General features: G+C 46.2%; 1 protein-coding gene across 1 annotated transcript; it reads left to right on the plus strand.

Annotated features, from left to right (window-relative positions):
- Positions 1-10,771: 10,771 nt before the first annotated feature.
- Positions 10,772-12,149, plus strand: LOC125520511 (tricin synthase 1). The gene is made up of 4 exons (XM_048685464.2): positions 10,772-10,978; positions 11,107-11,186; positions 11,300-11,444; positions 11,534-12,149. The coding sequence occupies exons 1-4, from the start codon at positions 10,772-10,774 to the stop codon at positions 11,966-11,968; spliced, it is 867 nt and encodes a 288-aa protein (XP_048541421.2). The 3' UTR covers positions 11,969-12,149.
- The last annotated feature ends 6,698 nt before the right edge of the window (positions 12,150-18,847 follow it).

Genomic DNA, 18,847 nt, shown 5'->3' on the forward strand with positions numbered 1-18,847 from the left:
CGGCTTAGGAAGTGAAGAGATGACCGAAAAATTCATCATCAAGAAGATCCTAAGAGCTTTGGATGGAAAATATGATACCGTATGCACATTGATCCAAATGATGCCCAATTACAAAGATCTCAAGTCAACGGAAGTCATTGGAAGAATTGTTGCTCATGAGATGTCACTCAAGGATAAGGAGGAGCTCCATAACAAGTCAAGTGGTGCTTACAAAGCCTCATGTGAAGCTCCCACATCATCAAGTGAGAAACAAACCTTCAATGAACAATTGAGCCTAATGGTGAAGAAGTTCAACAAGTTCTACAAGAGTAGAAGCAAAGAGAGAAGTTCCAAGTCAAGGTCCTACAATGACAAAAGATCTTCTAGTCGAGAGCGAAATTGCTACAATTGTGGAAGACCCGGACACTATTCCAATGAGTGTATGGCACCCTACAAGAGAAGAGAAGATTCTCCAAAAAGAAGAAGTAGAATAAAAGAATCACTATCAAGAGAGAGAAGGAGTAGAGATGATCGTTATGAACGAAGAACATCCCAGAGAAGCAAAGATTCGGAAAGGAAGGACAAGTCATCAAGGAGCTACACAAAACGAAGACATCAAGCTCATGTTGGTGAATGGGTATCCGGCTCCGACTCCGACAATCACTCCGAGAGAAGCTACCACTCCGACTCCGAATATACTCAAGATGAAGGTGTTGCCGGTCTAGCACTTGTGTCAACCAACTCCTACGACATATTTGATTCACCAAATGAAGGACTTGGAAGATGCTTCATGGCTAAAGGCCCAAAGGTATCACACCCCGAGTATGTTGATTTCAATAGTGATGAAGATGACTTGTTAGGTGATGATGATTTACTTGTTGACAACTCTAGTGATGAATACTATGATGAAACGTCAATTAATCATGCTAATCAAGATAAAACGAATGACAATGATAAGGAGAACATTGAGTTTCTAACTAAAGAACTAAACACTCTTAAGTTAGCTCATGAAACTATCTTAGGAGGTCATCGAGAACTTTTAAGGACTCGTGAGAAATTACATTTTGAAAAGCTCAACCTTGAGCAAGAGCATGAGTTCTTAAAGGCAATCAATGATGATCTTCGCAAGAAAAATCCTTCTTACATTGCCAAGCGTTTACTCTTATCCACTTACATGCCTCAAGTCAAATCTAGTAACAAGAATAAGAAAGATTCTTCCTCTAGTAGTGACAATAATCATGTTAAATCCAATGTTGTTGCTTCTAGTAGTTCTCTTGATTCCACTAATGATTCTCTTAGCCAAGTTACACTTGAGCAAGAAAATATATTATTGAAGGAAATTATAGAGAAAGGTGTTTCCAAGAACCTTGCCGGAAGTACGCAATTCGAGGAAATTGTACGCAAGCAAGGAAGGCACCGGAAGAACTAAGGTGTTGGTTTTGAACGAAAGTTCAATGCCAATGGAGTTGAGTGGGAAGAAGATCAATACCCCAAGACGAAGTTTGTTCCTCAACAAAAGAAGTATGATCCTACTTCCTTCAAAGGGACACATGCTCAAGATGATCTTTCACCACAAGACCACGAGCAAAAAGGCAAGGATAAGCTTCAAGAGGAAATTTATGCATTTGAAGAAGTACCCAAGGCCTTGGTCAAGTGGGTTCCCAAGACTACATCAAGTTCTACCTCATCAAGTACGACTACAACTCCAAGGATTCCCATCAAGATGATGTGGATCCCGAAGAAGAAGAACTAGAGAGTTCCTGAGGGTGACTCCACGAACATACTTCACTCTTATCATTTTGGCAAGAACAAGTGCAATCAACTTCCACATCTTGCACTAGTTCAAGGAGTCACAAACCCTCTTGTTGGTAAGACAAGGGACAAGGTAACCTAATGCTTTCATAGACATCATCTTGTGTGTGCATCACTCTATGTCTATGGATATCCTTGTTTGTTCCTTGTGGGACTAACCCGTGTAGGTATTGAAAGTGCAACTCACTTTAAAGGATTGCTCCAAATGATCTACATCAACATTGAGCATCCACATCTTCAACACCTACATGAAGTCATCATCGACAAAACCCAAGGTTAGTTCATCCCTCTTAGGAGGGATCTCACATCTAGCGGGAGCTTTACTCTAAGAATTGAGCTAAAGCAACTCTGATAGTGTGAACACAACAACACTTTATGTAAAAGTGGTAACCCCACTTGTGCTTAAACGATGAGTATGACCTATGATCAAATGTTCTCATTTGACTCCTAAGTTAATATACTCATATATAGATGACCTAGTCATCGTCAATTGCTTGATAAATGCTAGAATTGGTTGTGCATGCTTTGCCACATATTTCATTTGCCATTTTATTGTGTGAGCATGTTGGTTGCATAATTTACTCATTCGAGGACATCCACTTGTTGTTTTGATTGGTTGGTTTCTTTTTCTTTTGCCAAGTGGATGGACAAGAATGCCTAAGAACCTTCTCTAGCTATCTATGCTTTTCTTGTCTGAAACTCTATTCATGCTACATCACAAAGTTTGAACAAGTCAGATTCGAACCACTCCGTGTGAGGAGCACTCGGAGTCCCCGATTCGTCATAGAATTAAACTTCCAAATTTTTTTGTGTGTTTCGGTCTGATCGAGTCATCCATTTCGGTCATACCGAGATCACTAAGTCGATCTAGGTTTTCAATCTCGGTGCAACCGATTTGAACTTTTCGATCACACCGAGTTGCAGTAACTGCTTGCAGTTATGCATCTCGGTGCCACCGAGTTGTTCCACTCAGTCACACCGACAGGGTCAGGCTATATATATCCCCGGGCCAAAATTTGGAAAATTTTCTGAACCTCTTCACCCGCTCTCAGCCTGCTCTTCCTCCCTGGGTCTCTGGATCGTCCTCCTCATCACCAGCTGCCTCCCGCCGCTGGTCTCCGCCGCCATCAAAGGAAATCGTCTCCGCCGTTGCCACCGTAGCAGGACCATCGCTGCACTTAGGGTATGGACTTGATCCTTGTGCTAATCTCTCTTCGATTCCTAGCACATTGTTTTTCCATGTCTCTTGCCACGATTGAGATCACTCTATCCAGCGAAATCACTCCATAGTTTAGTCGTGGATTGAAAATTTAGGGTTAGGTTTCCGCCGAAATCATCTCAGACCAACCGAGTTGTTGAAATCGGTTCCACCGATTTGGCTAAGGCCATTGCACATGTGATTTTCGGTCTGACCGAGAATTGCAAATCGGTGTGACCGAGTTCAATACTTTGTGAAACCCTAGCAGTCTCGGTGCCACCAAACTGTGACTCAGTCTGACCGAGTTCACTAGTTTAGGTTCCAAAAGCTGCTTCGGTATCACCGAGTTTTCAAATCGGTAGATCCGAAATGCTTTCTGTGGAAAACTAAAACTAAGTTTTTAACTCATTCTTTTGCAAAAACCTCTGTACTTTGTGATGCTCATCCAATCTACCTCATCTATAATCTATTCACAGGGTCTGCTGTCAGTGTTTGCATCATATCAGATCAGAGTGACAGTCAGAACAAGTCTGAGGAGCAAGTTAACATGAGTGAGGGCACTAGTCCCTCTAGCAGCTTTGATGAGGGAAGCAGGAGTACACCCAGCAACTTGCCTAAGGCAGCCACCAGGACCATAAAGAAGAGAACCTCAGATTCTGAGGATGAGGACTATGTGGCTGTTGAGGAAGAGGCCACCTCAAAGAGAAAAGTTCTAAAAAGGAATATGGCACAGATGCTGCCACTAAGCCAGGAATGAAGCAAAAGGTTTCTGCCAAGAGAGTTCCCATGTCAAAAGCCAGAACATCCACTCAAGAGACTTTGGGATCTGCACCCAAAGAACAGGTTGTGGCAGAGAAGAAAAGGAAGGAAAGGGTCAAGAAGACCACTGCCAGAGTGCTTGGCAGATCTTCAATAATGAGAGATTCTGAAGAAGAGAAAGAGGAAGAGGATGCAGCACCAGCACCCAAAGCTCAAAAGCTTATGGGAGATGCTATAAGGGCAGGGGCTGCTCCAACTAAGCCCAAAACTACTCCTAAGACTGCTGCTCCAGCTCCAAAGCCAAAACCCAAGAGGAGCACCAGGAACATCCCTGCTGAGGAGAAGAACAAGGCCCCAGTGCTTCAAACTACTGAAGAAGAAGATGATTCTGTTGTTTTGAGGAAGTTGAAGCCCAAAATTCCAGATCACAGTGATGCTCACCCAGTTGCAGAGAACATGAAAATCAGGAAGGATTCAGGATTAAGGCTATGGAGAGAGTTTGATCCGTATGCCACCAGGAGAAGGACTGTTGTGGACTACAGGTTCCATACAAAGGAACAGCAGGACTTCTATGAGACTATTTTACTTGACAAGAAGCCCATAGTGTGTGATATGAGATGGGTTGATTGGAAATTCATTGAGAAAAATGAAGATCACTTCCCTGGTGTATATGACAGCTTCAAGGCATGTGGAGTCGATGAGTTTGTGGCTCAGAAGCTCACAAAGTGGAATGATGAGCTTATTATGCAGTTCTACTCCACAGCTCATTTCTACCCAGATGGAAGGATTGTCTGGATGTCTGAAGGTACTAGGTACCAGTCAACGGTTGAAGAATGGGCAAAATTGATTAATGCTCCTCAGGAGAATGAAGATGACTTGGATGTCTATGCCAAGAAGAAGAAGGATCACAACACCATGGCACATATGTACAAAGAGATCCCAGATGCTGCTCTTGAGACACACAAGTTTGGATCAGTACATTACCTTCTGTCAGGCTTGCCAACAATCAACTGGATCCTCAGGCACACTCTCTTGCCAAAGTCAGGTGATCACAAGATGATCAGAGGCCATGCAATTAACCTGGTTCACATATTTGATGTGCCTCAAAAGTTCAAAGTCATGAGCCTAATTGTGGAAACCATAAAGAGAACAGCTGCATATCAGAAGAGAAGTTGTGGGTATGCCCCACAGATCCAGGAGCTAATCAACTCCAAGATGGGTACTGGCACATATCTCTTGGACAAGGAACACATGCCCATCTACCCAGACTTTGAGGACAACACTGTGGTGATGGATGAAAATGAACCATCTTCTGTGCAAGCACAAGCAAAGAGGGGCAAGGCAAGGACTGAAAAGGCTGCAAAGATGCCAACCATTGATGAGGCATCTCAGTATCTTCTGAAGAGCAAGCAAGATCAGCTTGGCTACTTGATTGCCTCCACTCTGAGGATTGAGAAGGGATTGGCCACCCTGACTCAAAACCAAGAGAGCTTGGAGAGGATCATGGAGCAGAAGTTCTATGATTTAGATGTGAAGGTCACTGAGATCCAGTCAGTTGTTGAGAAACTTCAGGATGAAGTGCAGGAGAAGAAGGGCAAGTCTACCACTGACGCTTTTGCTAGAGTGCCCAAAGGACAGAGATCTGCTGCAGTGCCTGTTACACACACCAAAGCAACTTCATCTGCACCATCTACAGCTTCAGTGTCACCAGCTCCAGCACCCACTCCACCAGCTCCATCTACATCAACTGATGCCTTCGTCCTTGGAGTTTTATCTACACCACCAGAAGACCAAGCCTGAGAGTCGATCTAGCACTATGCATTTTTTATGAACTTTTTGGTAACTTGTTGCCAAAGGGGGAGAAAATGTATAGATCATAGGCTTCGAGAGAGAGTGTTGCTTTTTATTCTCTCTTATTGTTTGGTGGTTGAACTTTGTTTATTTTCTTGTTTGAGATACTTTATGCTTGTGTGTGATACTTGGATGATCATGTGTTCGATCATATGCTACCTTAATGCTTGTTGCATGACATTATCCTTTTATATCCCCATATGATCATTCACTTTGCTTGGTGATGAGTGCATGTATTTAATTATTATCATTTTGAGCACTCCACCAAGATGTATGTGACGTGGAAGAGTAACCCATGTTCCTAACTCATTGTGCATTTGCAGTCCAAAGCAAATCTTAAACTATGCACAAATTTAGGGGAAGCTCTTGCTTTTCACATACTTCTCAAAGCGACAATGTTTTTCACTCTTATTATCATTTGTCAAAACTTTGATCTATATGTTGTCATCAATTACCAAAAAGGGGGGAGATTGAAAGTGCAACTATCCCTAGGTGGTTTTGGTAATTCCTAACAACATATAGCTCATTGAGCTAATGCTATTTCAAGATTAATATCTCAGGAAAGCTCAATGATTAGCATGGCATGGATGAGAAAAGTGGACCCCTCAAAATGCTAAGGACAAAAGGATTGGCTCAAGCTCAAAGCTCAAGACTCTACATTTTCTATTTTAGTGATCCAAGATCACATTGAGTCTATAGGAAAAGCCAATACTATTAAGGAGGGATGAGGTGTTGCTTAATGAGGCTCTTGCCCAAAATGCTTAGTGATATGCTCCAAAGCCCTCAACTACTTTCTCACATCCATATATGACCTAAACCAAAAGTCAAACTCGGCCCCACCGATTCTTTCTATCCGGCGCCACCGAGTTCAAATGTCATAGCCACTGCCACAAATCCTAGGCAAATCGGTCTCACCGATAGGGATCTCGGTCTCACCGAGATGAGACTGTAATCTCTCTGTTTCCCTTCGTAACGTTTCGGTTCCACCGAGATGAGCGATCGGTCCCACCGAGATTGCAATGTAAACTCTCTGTTTCCCTTTCGTAACATTTCGGTCTCACCGAAATGAGCGAATTGGTCCAACCGAGTTTACGTGACCAACTCTCTGGTTAGTTTATTATCAAAATCGGTCTCACCGAGTTTGTGTAATCGGTCTCACCGAGATTACGTTATGCCCTAACCCTAACCATATCGGTCCTACCGAGTTGCATGTCGGTCCCACCGAAACTCCTAACGGTCACTAGCTTTGCTGAATCGGTCCGACCGAGTTTATCAATTCGGTCCCACCGAGATTGACAAGTTGTGTGTAACGGTTAGATTTTGTGTGGAGGCTATATATACCCCTCCACCACCTCTTCATTCGTGGAGAGAGCCATCAGAACAAACCTACACTTCCAACTTACTTTTTCTGAGAGAGAACCACCTACACTTGTGTTGAGGTCAAGATATTCCATTCTTACCATATGAATCTTGATTTCTAGCCTTCCACAAGTTGTTTTCCACTCAAATAGCCTTTCCACCAAATCCATATCCTGTGAGAGAGAGTTGAGTGTTGGGGAGACTATCATTTGAAGCACAAGAGCAAGGAGTTCATCATCAACACATCATTTGTTACTTCTTGGAGAGTGGTGTCTCCTAGATTGGCTAGGTGTCACTTGGGAGTCTCCGACAAGATTGTGGAGTTGAACCAAGGAGTTTGTAAGGACAAGGAGATCGCCTACTTCGTGAAGATCTACTACTAGTGAGGCAAGTCCTTCGTGGGCGACGGCCATGGTGGGATAGACAAGGTTGCTTCTTCGTGGACCCTTCGTGGGTGGAGCCCTCCGTGGACTCGCGCAGCCGTTACCCTTCGTGGGTTGAAGTCTCCATCAACGTGGATGTACGATAGCACCACCTATCGGAACCACGACAAAAACATCCGTGTCTCCTATTGCGTTTGAATTTTCCAAACCCCTCCCTTTACATTTTTGCAAGTTGCATGCTTTACTTTCCGCTGCTCATATACTCTTTGTATGCTTGCTTGAATTGTGTTAAGATTGCTTGACTTGTCCAAAGTTGCTAAAATCTGCCAAGAACTAAAATTGGGAAAATGATAAGTTTTATTTGGTTAAGTAGTCTAATCACACCCCCCTCCTCTAGACATACTTTCGATCCTACAACTTCGACATCCCCGGCCCACTCAAATCCTCCCTCTAGGTCCCATTGTCTTCCACTCCACCCCGCTCCCCCTTACTTTGCATCCGCACTATCCTCATTTGACGTCGTCGACCAGACATTGCCGGACAATCGCAGCCCCCACCCACACGCTCGCTCGCCTTGTATAGCGACACCGTCCACCGTGGATCCGTCCGCCGCTAGGTACTATCCCCCCCCCCCTGCCGACCACGTTCATGACGGACACCACGTCCGACAGGTGTTCGGTCAAATGCCATTGAGCTTATTTTCAAACTTTCATGTCATTTTTTTAGAGTAATAATGATGGTGATGTACTCGGTCACTTGTTGTGCGATGTGTGGTTGGTCGTATCTACAGACTTCGTAGGTAGGAACAAAGGAGGAGGGTCCTTTGGCAGTGCATGCATGGTTAGTTTCGTGCGTGAAAGCACATGTCATGCACATCATCCATGAACACAGTGTCAAGTCCTGAGCGTATCGATGATACACCATGCAGAACTCTGTCACGAAGTATTGTGGTGCGGTTGATCGGCTGGAGACAACATGACCATTGCGTGCGGCAACCATGGAGATTATAAGTTTTACATCTTCTTGCTCTACATGTTGATTTACTGATTCATTCACTCATTATTGCTCTACACGTTGTGTAGTCTACGCGCGTTGTCATGATGTTCTACAGGTTAAAGGGCAGACCATTCACGCACATACATTGTTAGATGAAACACAAAGGGCAGTATGTGTGGGATAATATGATTCATTCATGAAAAACTTGTTTGAGAGAGAGTGTGTGTGTGAGAGAGAGAGAGGAGGGGAGTCTAGACACACTCACAGAGAGCTTGAGCTTGAGAGAGATCCATGGCGACCTACCATGTGGACAACAACACCCTCCTGGCGAAACGACTCGATCCTGGAGGTACACACGTATACCACCAGATCGGACCAGCAGCTAAATCTATCACTCAATTAGCTTAAGACTTGTCACACTGAAGAGTAACTTACACTAGTAACATACGTGTTATCCTAGACTATGTTACCGCTTCCATAATGGGTACTAACATATGTGTAGTTTCATGCAAAGCTTCATTTATTAGGTTATAGACTTATTTTGTCTTGATATGTGTGATGTTACTCATATAATAAGTTAAGTAGCTAAGTTACTCCTTCCTGCAAAAAAAAGTAGCTAAGTTACTCAATTTACCTCTCTGCTCATTACCTCATTGCCACATAGACAAATTTATTGAGTCGGACCCGATATTACTCTTGAAGTTACTTCCACTGTGGCCAGACTCAACCTCTCCCAAGCATGTGGCATCGTAATAATTGATTTTTTCATGACACGCAGTACGTGCTCGAGACGTCGGTGCGTACCCGCGGGAGCATGAGCAGGTATTGATCTTGTATTTATGTTTCTTAAGCAATTAATCTTAGAGTAAAGTCTAGTTTATTAGAGTGGTACTTGAATGAAACAAATACTACGACGTAATGTGAAAGGTTGAAGATTTTTTTATATAATTTTTCTGTGTGAGAACTGAGAAGTATAGCATGTAATTTCAAAATGACAGTTTTTGGAATTTGAGTGCAATCATATTTTTTTTTACTCATGTTAAGCGCAGTGTTATATTTTTATAACATAGGACTCAATTTTGTACTTGTGTGCATTCCACTTAAATTCACATATGTTGATTTTTGGAAAATATAAAGGGAAACGTTGCATAACGGCTGACCGGCCTAACCGCGCGCCGGTCGCGTGGGCAACATACGATCCGCATTGATCGACTGGCTCCTGTTGCACCAACGACGCACATGCTAGTGGGACTCAGCCGCTTTTTTTTAGCTGCTCGACCACTTTTCTCGCCACACTTATCTCTATTCCCACCTCTGTCCACTCGTATCTTCTTTTTTTACGTTGCAATTGCCAAGAACAGCCCGGCGGAGCTCCAACCGGTTGATATTGAGCTACAAATGCAAGTTGTTTTGCTGGGATCAACCGGTTGTATTTTTTTGCGGTGACCAGCGGCGGCTAACTTATTTTTTTGCTACAAACGATGAGTTGTTTTGCTTGGACAGGGGAGAATTTTGTTGCATCCTAGCTATGGCAAAGCCCTTCTTTTTCTGCAACCGCTATCATTTTTGCTGGGATCGGTGAGAATTTTTATTGCGGCCGGCGAGAATTTTGTGCTGCGGCTCACCAATGGCAAGTTACTTTTTTGCTAAAACTGGCGACTTTTTTGGTGGCAAGAATTTTTGTTGTAACCGGCGACAGGTAAGAATTTTTGCTACGATCCAACAATTGCGAGTAAAAATTTTTTTTGCTGGCGATCATTTGTCCTAGGACCAATGAAATTTTTTATTGCGACCGGCGAGAATTTTCGCTACGACCCAGCGATGGCAAGCCTTTTTTTGCTGGAACCATCGACCATTTTTGTTGGGACGGGTGAGAATTTTTGTTGCGACCAGCGAGATTTTCTGTTGCTGGGAATTTATGGAGTCTTTTTTGCTGGTATAGGAGGAGGTTATTTGCTTGGACTGGCGAGACGGAAATCTGAAACCGGCAAAATGATTCGCTGAGACCAGCACAGGTCATGCTTCGACAACCTTTTTGCGTGAGGTAACAGCAAGTAGCGACGGTGGATGAGGTAACACCATCTCTCTTCCGTGGGCCCAAGGTCAATCGGTGGCAGATGCTTGCTTGGAGAGGGTGTGCGCTCCGTTCCCTGATCAATCAAAAAAAAAACTCGTGGAAGCTGGATCCTCTCAATCAACTCGGCCAACCAGTCTGTGGTGTTTTCTCGATGGATGTGATCAGGTATCAATCGATTGAGATTTAACTAAGTCTCAGTCAAATGACATATCATATAAAAATAAAAGAAAAAATTTGAAAAGAAATTTTGCATGAATGTCAATGTATGATCTCACGAATATAGCACCGACTGAGATGTAACCAAGTTTTAGTCGACTTAGACTTAGACTTAGCAAGACTATTTCTCGATAGCTGGTGATGGGACCTCCTCACATCTCACTCACACGTTGTCAATCCTCCCACTGCATAATACGTAATAGAGATGGAAGAGAGAAGGGCTGTGCTAGACTACTGGTACGTACACGCATTCTCTCTCCCGGAGAGCTTGAGAAAGAGAGAGTGAGATCCATGGCGACCTACCGTCCGGACAGCAACACCCTCCTGGCGGACGACTCGATCCTGGAGGTACGCACGCATACCACCAGATCGATCTGCTACTACTACCGACTATGCCGGCCGGTCACATGCATGATGGATGTCTCCCAAGTAGGAGTAGTAAATTACTAATTTTGCACCCCACACCACATATGCAGTACGTGCTGGAGACGACGGTGTACCCGCGGGAGCACGAGCGCCTGCGCGAGCTCCGCCTCATCACGCAGCAGCACGCCAAGTACGACGTCGCTCGTTGCCTTGCCAGCAGCATATATCCAGGTCTTTCATGGGGTCGTGCACCGGCCGTCTGAGCTCGATCTGTTTACGTTGTGTTGTTGCTGGCCTCTCCAGGTCCTTCATGGGGTCGTCGCCGGACCAGATGCAGTTCTTCTCCGTCCTGCTCAAGATGATCGGCGCCAGCAACACAATCGAGGTCGGCGTGTTCACCGGATACTCACTGCTCACCACCGCTCTCGCCCTCCCCGCCGGCGGCAAGGTCCGTCCCCGTCGCCTCTATGTTTCATTTCATACATATGGCACTTCACCCAGCCATCCTGATAGATATTAGCCGGAACGGACACACAGGTGGTGGCGATCGATGCGAGCCGGGAGTACTACGAGCTGGGGCGGCCGGTGATCGAGAAGGCCGGCGTCGCGCACAAGGTGGACTTCCGCGAGGGCGACGGGGTCGCCGAGCTCGACAAGATCCTGTCCGAGGACGGCGGCGCCAGGGCCGGCACGTTCGACTTCGCATACGCGGACGCGGACAAGCTGCAGTACGCGGGGTACCACGAGCGGCTGCTGCGCCTGGTGCGCGTCGGCGGCGCCATCGCCTACGACAACACGCTCTGGGGCGGCTCCGTGGCCATGCCCCGCGACAAGCCGGGCAGCTCCGAGTACGACCGCCGGGTGCGGGACAGCTTCCTTGAGTTCAACGCCGCCGTCGCCGCAGACGACCGCGTCGAGGCCTGCATCGTCCCCATCGCCGACGGCGTCACGCTGTGCCGCCGCGTCAAGTGAAGTGCTCCGCTCTAATCATCGATCGAGTCAGATCTCAGATGCATCTGCGAGTCGTGTCATTTCGTGACAATGATGTCCTACCTGGTTTCTCACCGTTGTGTCGACTTGTGGAATCGGGTGAGCTTATCTTTTGAAATTTCTGGCATCCATCACGTGAACGTTTATTGCTTTCGAGCGGGCCTCGATTCCCGTCACGCTAGCAAACCACTGCAGTACTGTACGGGTGCTGTACAGTCACTGTCATGTGGGACCTGACCCCACATGTCATCCATACTACAACACCATACAGTACTGTAGAAGATCTCAACCCAACCAATATAGCTGCTCATCTATGTGCTCAACACCAGTGAGTGAGGTTGTCGGAAGTGTCTTTTGTTCAACTTTGTTCTAAGCTTCCTCCCTGATTGTATTGCCCGCGAATGTAGTATTATTGAGTAATCAATAAAGCTCCTGAATTATAAAATTACCGTCACGCTAGGTTTACCTCCTCGCGCCGATACAGGCGGCATCAGACTTCTTCCCGTCCCCGCCCGCATGATCCCTACCGGCTACTCCCACTCGGGCCGATCCAGGGGTGATCCTTTTGTTGCTGCTCGGCCTTGGTGCGGCTGCTCGGAGGGTTGTCTGTATCGTGGGTTTTTGTCATTGAGACTCTTTCGGGTGTTGAGTCCCATTAATATTCTTTTAATATTCAAAAATAGACTAGCAAGATGCCCGTGCATTGCACGGAACATCAAGATGCATATATATGAGTAGTTTATCTTGTAAGAGAAAAGGATAAACGAGGGAAATCCTTATCTGCAAGTGTGGAGAGAGGTGCGGGCATCTTTTTGCAATGCCATAGTTTGCTTCTTATCCGTCAGATATAGATCGGACGGTCTATATTACACGATGACAGGCACACCATCACCACCAACTTGGTCTTTTATAAGAGTAGAGATGTGGAAGGTGAGATTCAAACTCATTACGTCTTCCCGTCCCTGCCCGCATGATCCGTACTGGCGACTCCCACTCCGGCCGATTCAGGGATGATCCTTTTTGTCGCTGCTCGGCCTTGGTGTGGCTGCTCGAAGGGTTGACTGTATCGTGGGTTTTGTCACTTAGACTCTTTTGGGTGTCGAGTCCCATTAATATTTTTCTAATATTCAAAAATAGATGCAGGCAGTGAGATTCGAACTCATTATGTCTTCTAGTCCCCGCCCGCCTGATCCCTACCAGCGACTCCCACTCGGGCCGATCCATGGGTGATCCTTTTGTCAATGCTCGGCCTTGGTGCGGCTGCTCGGAGGGTTGACTGTATCATCGGTTTTTGTCACTGAGACTCTTTTGAGTGTCGAGTCCAATTAATTTTTTTTAATATTCAAAAATTGATGCGGGCGGTGAGATTCAAACTCATTACGTCTTCCCGTCCCCGCATGTCGGATCCCTACCGGCGACTCCCACTCGGGCCGATCCAGGGGTGAACCTTTTGTCGTTGCTCGGCCTTGGTGTGGTTGCTCGAAGGGTTGCCTCTATCGTGGGTTTTTGTCACTGGGACTCTTTCGGTTGTTGAGTCCCATTAATATTCAAAAATAGATGCGGGCAGTGAGATTCAAACTCATTACGCCTTCCTGTCCCTGCCCGCCGGATCCCTATCGGCGACTCTCACTTGGGCCGATCCAGGGATGATCCTTTTGTCGCTGCTCGGCCTTGGTGCGGCTGCTCGGAGGGTTGACTGTATCGTGGGTTTTTGTCACGCTGAGACTCTTTCGGGTGTCGAGTCCCATTAATTTTTTTTAAATTTAAAAATAAATGCGGGCAGTGAGATTCAAACTCATTATCCGCCCCTCCCCGCCCGCGTGATCCCTACCGGCGACTTCCACTCGGGCCAATCTAGGGATGATCCTTTTGTCGCTGCCCGGCCTTGGTGCGGCTGCTCGGATGGTGACTGTATCGTGGGTTTTTGTCACTGAGACTCTTTCGGGTGTCGAGTCACATTAATATTTTTCAATATTCAAATATAGATCTAGACATCAGCCGGTAACACTGCTGGAACATGCAAATAAACTAGGCTTAACTAAGCTGACAATTAGCTATAACAAGCATCTGAAGCTGCACGCGGTAGTAGCATATAAATTTGAAATAGCAAGAACTTGGATAGCAGTACAACACTACTGGTAGGTACATAAGCAACAAAGTAGCAGTGGACGTGTATTGAGTTCAGCGTGGCAAGTATGAAAAGTTTGTTACTCACCCTCCATAGCATCATTCTCTTGTTCAGGAATCTAGACAGTGCTGACATCTTTTCAGTGAAATGACAACAAAGTCAGTGTATCTTTTCACTGAAGGGAACTGGTTCCATGCTCCCATACTATATATTGTCAAATGCAGATACTCCCTCCGGTCCTTTTTACTCCGCACATTAGCTTTGACTGAAGTCAAAGTTTGCTAAGTTTGACCAAATTTATATTAGAAAATATTAACATCTATAACATCTAATAAATATAATATAAAAATATATTTCGAGATGGATCTATTAATAAATGTGTTGTTATGTGAATGTTAATAATTTTTTGTATAAACTTGGTCAAAGTTGGATGAGGTTGACTTCAGACAAACCTAATGTGCAGAGTAAAAAGGACCGGAGGGAGTAATGTTTTGAGACACCAATACATGATTGGGTTGTTCCCACCGATTGTTGTTGTGCAAGCTTATTACCTTTCAAATAGCAATGTCTTATGTATCAGTAGTGAAGCACAATAATAAAGAAACATTCGTCTAAATAACTAAAGTGAAAAATAAAAATATAACACGGCGTTTGCTACTTCAGTCTATGTGCAACCCCTTAATGGTTAGCCAGGGAAGAATTTGTACCTGACTGAGCAACAAATGTTTATATAACAAGGGACGGTTCTTATATATAACAAATTGCGTAATACCATAGTGATGTACAGAACGATAAGAAAATGCATTACAATACCTTCTCTTGTGCATCCTGAGTATCTATTTCGGATATCGATATCTTGAGCTTTCATAACGTAATGAACTTCAATATCTATTGGAATTGCCTTCAAAGATAATGGATTTCTATTTCTGGTCCTAGTTTATGTATCAAGTTCATTCGGAACAGTGACATACTAGAATTGCTTCAGGACTGCCTCCACCAAGCATGGAGTACAACTCTAAGCTGGTCAAGAACCGCCAATGCACATATCACCATAGTTGGCAGAGGCCGATCAAGCTCCAACCACTATGACCGACATAGAGAACTTGCCTTGTACTGATAGATCGAGCTCAGCTGCTGGTGACGATTGGACATGCCCCATGGTAGCCGGCTTCACATGAGGGGCTAGCGCCATGACACCCACTCCAGCGACTCGGAGAGGAATCACCTGAACGACACCGACTCCCCCAGCGCGTACATCCAATCCTGAAATCAGATGTGACTTTAACCAAAATTTTGGGCTATCACTTGGAATGGAATGGAACACTAATTATGATATCATTTTTTAGCCGAGACCGTAAAATAATTTTTCTACGGTAATTTCATTAACATTAAATATTGACAAGTACAAAATAGCAACATAATTCAATCAATCCCAGTTCTGGGAAACATGATAAAAATCAAAGGTGTTGATCAATCCAGCTGTTTTATTCTCTCTGCTTTCTGTGGCCTGGACTTAATCTGTGCTGCCCATAGTCCCTCTTTAAGATGATATTTCCAGCAAACAAGATGCGGAACAGCCCATCTGAAGATCTTTTCATTTCTGTATGACCAAATACCCCAACAGCCAACAATGATGATCTCAAGAGCATTATCTCTAGGGAGATGAATAAGGGAGAGAGTGATCTCACTGAATGATGAAATGCCTCTCTGGTGATTAGGAATAATATGACCCCGACAGAGCAGAGCAAATGGGTAGTTCCAAAATAGATGTGTAATAGTTTCCTCCGTGTTATCTCCACGTAAAGCACAATTGTATTTCTTAAGATGCTTGTTAGAATAAATCCGAGGCGCTCCGTCTTTCTACCGAGGATCAAGCAATCACATAAGCACGACACCGAGATTTGTTAACGAGGTTCACCGATATGGCTACATCCCCGGGGCATGACTATGGGCGCTCCTCCCCATGACACCGCTACAATACCGCACCCCGGCCGCCCGGGCGCCGGCACACGCCGCCGGCTCCCCCCGCGTGCCCGTGCTATTATGTTGGCATAGGTTACATCGTGTGTCTACCCCCGCTATATATGAGAGGCCTAGGATACAGGTGTCATATTAGGACACAACTCCTACCCTGTCTACACACAGTCCAAAACCAAGTCCAATTATAACCTAACTTGTACAATAATATTCGACACAACTTTAACAAACTCCACCTTGGCGAATATTCTCCACCACCTTGAATTCGTCCGTACGTCAAACCTCCATGTACATTGGACTTGAGATACACCATGAGCACCGCTGCTACTCCCAGACTCCATATGACTCCACCTACAACTGTAGTCCCTTCTTGTCTTCTTCACAGTCAATACTCGAGCAAAATTAAGTTCCTCAATACTCTACTTTGTGCTCCCAACTTCCGAAGAATCCGTTCAACACCATCACACACCGACCACTGTCTGCATGAAAATGAACAACTCACGTATTGAACGCCAAAAATAAGAGTTACCTGAACTCAACATCACCGCTCTTTCTTGACCGTCTGTCTGAAACTTGAAGGAATTTCACCGTCGCCCTGTGTCACCCTGAGTCAAATTCACAGTTGTCTCATCCTTTTCCCGGATAGTCTCTAGCATGTCCCACAACTATAGCACTCCGCCTCCTTCTGTACTTGTCATCCGCACTTTGCCATGTGTACCGAACACCACAGAATATACGGTCATGTACTCTCTCGGATTTTGACAATTTCAGACTCTCCGCCACTTTCTCAGATTCACTATGATCAACTCTTGTCAATCAACCGGCACCGATAGACCCAGTCACCAACTCGAATCTGGTACTCGTCAACACTGCTTCAGCACCCCCTGCACAATTTGTCTGACCACATGTCTGACCACCAGTGCCTTGGCCTGTCGTTGTGTCCCGTGCTTATCGCACGCCTCGCCGCTATCATCGCGTCGAGTCTCTGCTGTCCTGGTCGAGTCTCCCGGGTAGCTAGCCGCCACTGTCTCAACTCCCACTGCAGAGAACCATCGATCATCACCGACCGATGTCGAGTATCACGCCTCCATCAGACCATTGGCGCCCAGTCTGATCCACGTGTCTCTCGCTATACCGCTGAAATAGGCTTCGACTATCTGAATTCTTACGCCGTAGCCCCTCCATCAGCAAGTCATCCGTCTGACTCCAGCTCCACCTTCAACATGACTCCATGGTGGTTGTACGTGCCACCCTCCCGCGCCCTGTCGACTCCAAGCTCTCATGTGCACCGTCTTGAATCAATCATGCGCCATAGTCTGTCAAGACGCACAAGCCCTCAGGCCTGCACCACGTGTTTCCACGCCCCAGAAGTCGGCCACCATCAGCATCACGCTCCTATGTCGTCGTCGCTGAAATCACCGCCGTCTTCTGCTTTAACCAACATCCATGTCGGTCCGTCAGATAGTCCAGTCCGATCCAGCCGAAATTATCCGACTGCAACCATGCTCCACCCTGCATCGTGTCCGCCCGCACATCTCCGTGCATTGCTTGACGCCCTGTGTATGCATGTTCCTGTCACGACGCACTCCAGACTCCTCCAAACCTTATAAGCACGTCGCTATCTTCGGTTCCCATTTAACTGCTAGTGGAACAACATCAATAATGCCATGTCGCCATCTCCATAGCGTACAAAGCAAAGAACCCAAAAGTAGTCCGTGTAGTCTCTTGTGTACGTGCGCAACAATGTCATCCACACCTGTAGCACCTAGTGACTTCTTGACTAATTTTCTTGTTCTGTTTTTTTCCACGCGTGAGATTAACATGCTAGTAACCAGCAGATCCCATGTTCCATCACACTGCAATACCTTCCAGAACCGATTCTTTTTCCTTAACAAATCTCTCACGCCATTGCACTAACGGCATCAGCCACGCATGCAGGCACAAGCATCCCATGAGGCCCTCGCTTGCACTTCACGGCCCCGTTGCAGCCCCTCCATACATGCATGCAATCCGCCCACCAGCGTACATGGGCCGTAACCCATCAGCTTGAGCCGCACGCGCTACTGCCAGCTGCTCGCCTGGGCCGCTCCTGCGTTGCGCCTGCCTGGGTTGCCACCGCTCACGTCTGCCTTGACTCGCCAGCGTCTCTGCATCGCCGCTGCTTTCGATCTTGCAAGACTACCGAGTCCCGATGCTGCACAATTTGGCTGCCGCGTGGATACAATCTGCTGAATCAATCGGCTGCAGCCACTTGGTCCGATCTGACCAGCCGCCTCGCCTTGCGCTGCTTGCACGCGTCTCGATCGGACAGAATCGATTTCGCCGAAAAACCCGCACAAAACACGCGTCGGCTGCAATACACATCTTGCCAAGACTCCGAGGGTGTTTGGATCACTAGTGACTAGAGACTAGAGACTAGTAGTAGTCACTTTTAGTCAGTAAACCTCCAAACACCCCTGACTAATGGATGACTAAAACTAGTTTAGTCTCTAGTCACCCCATCCCCAACTAAAAGTGACTAAAGTCTCTCCTCTAATTAATTGGCGGGTCCATCCTGTTGCGGGTGACGCATCTGCCGCCCCATCCCCTTCGCACGCAGGCAGGGGGCAGCCGCTCCCCTTTCCACTCCGCCGCTTCCCTTTCCACCGCCGCCGCCGCACTCCGCCGCCGCGGCAGCACTCCGCCGCGCCGCTCCCGCGTCCGTACTCCCGCCGCGCCCGCAGCCCTCCGCCGCGCCGCGCTCCCGCGTCCGTACC

This window comes from Triticum urartu, chromosome 7A (genome assembly GCF_056163025.1).
Source record: "Triticum urartu cultivar PI428250 chromosome 7A, HENAU_Tu73, whole genome shotgun sequence".
Lineage (NCBI taxonomy): Eukaryota > Viridiplantae > Streptophyta > Magnoliopsida > Poales > Poaceae > Triticum > Triticum urartu.

Coding starts and splice junctions, on each gene's coding strand:
- LOC125520511 (XM_048685464.2), top strand. CDS start 10,772: ATGGGACCTCCTCACATCTCACTCACACGTTGTCAATCCTCCCACTGC. Junction 10,979..11,106: donor CGGACGACTCGATCCTGGAG/GTACGCACGCAT, acceptor CCACATATGCAG/TACGTGCTGGAGACGACGGT. Junction 11,445..11,533: donor CCCTCCCCGCCGGCGGCAAG/GTCCGTCCCCGT, acceptor ACGGACACACAG/GTGGTGGCGATCGATGCGAG.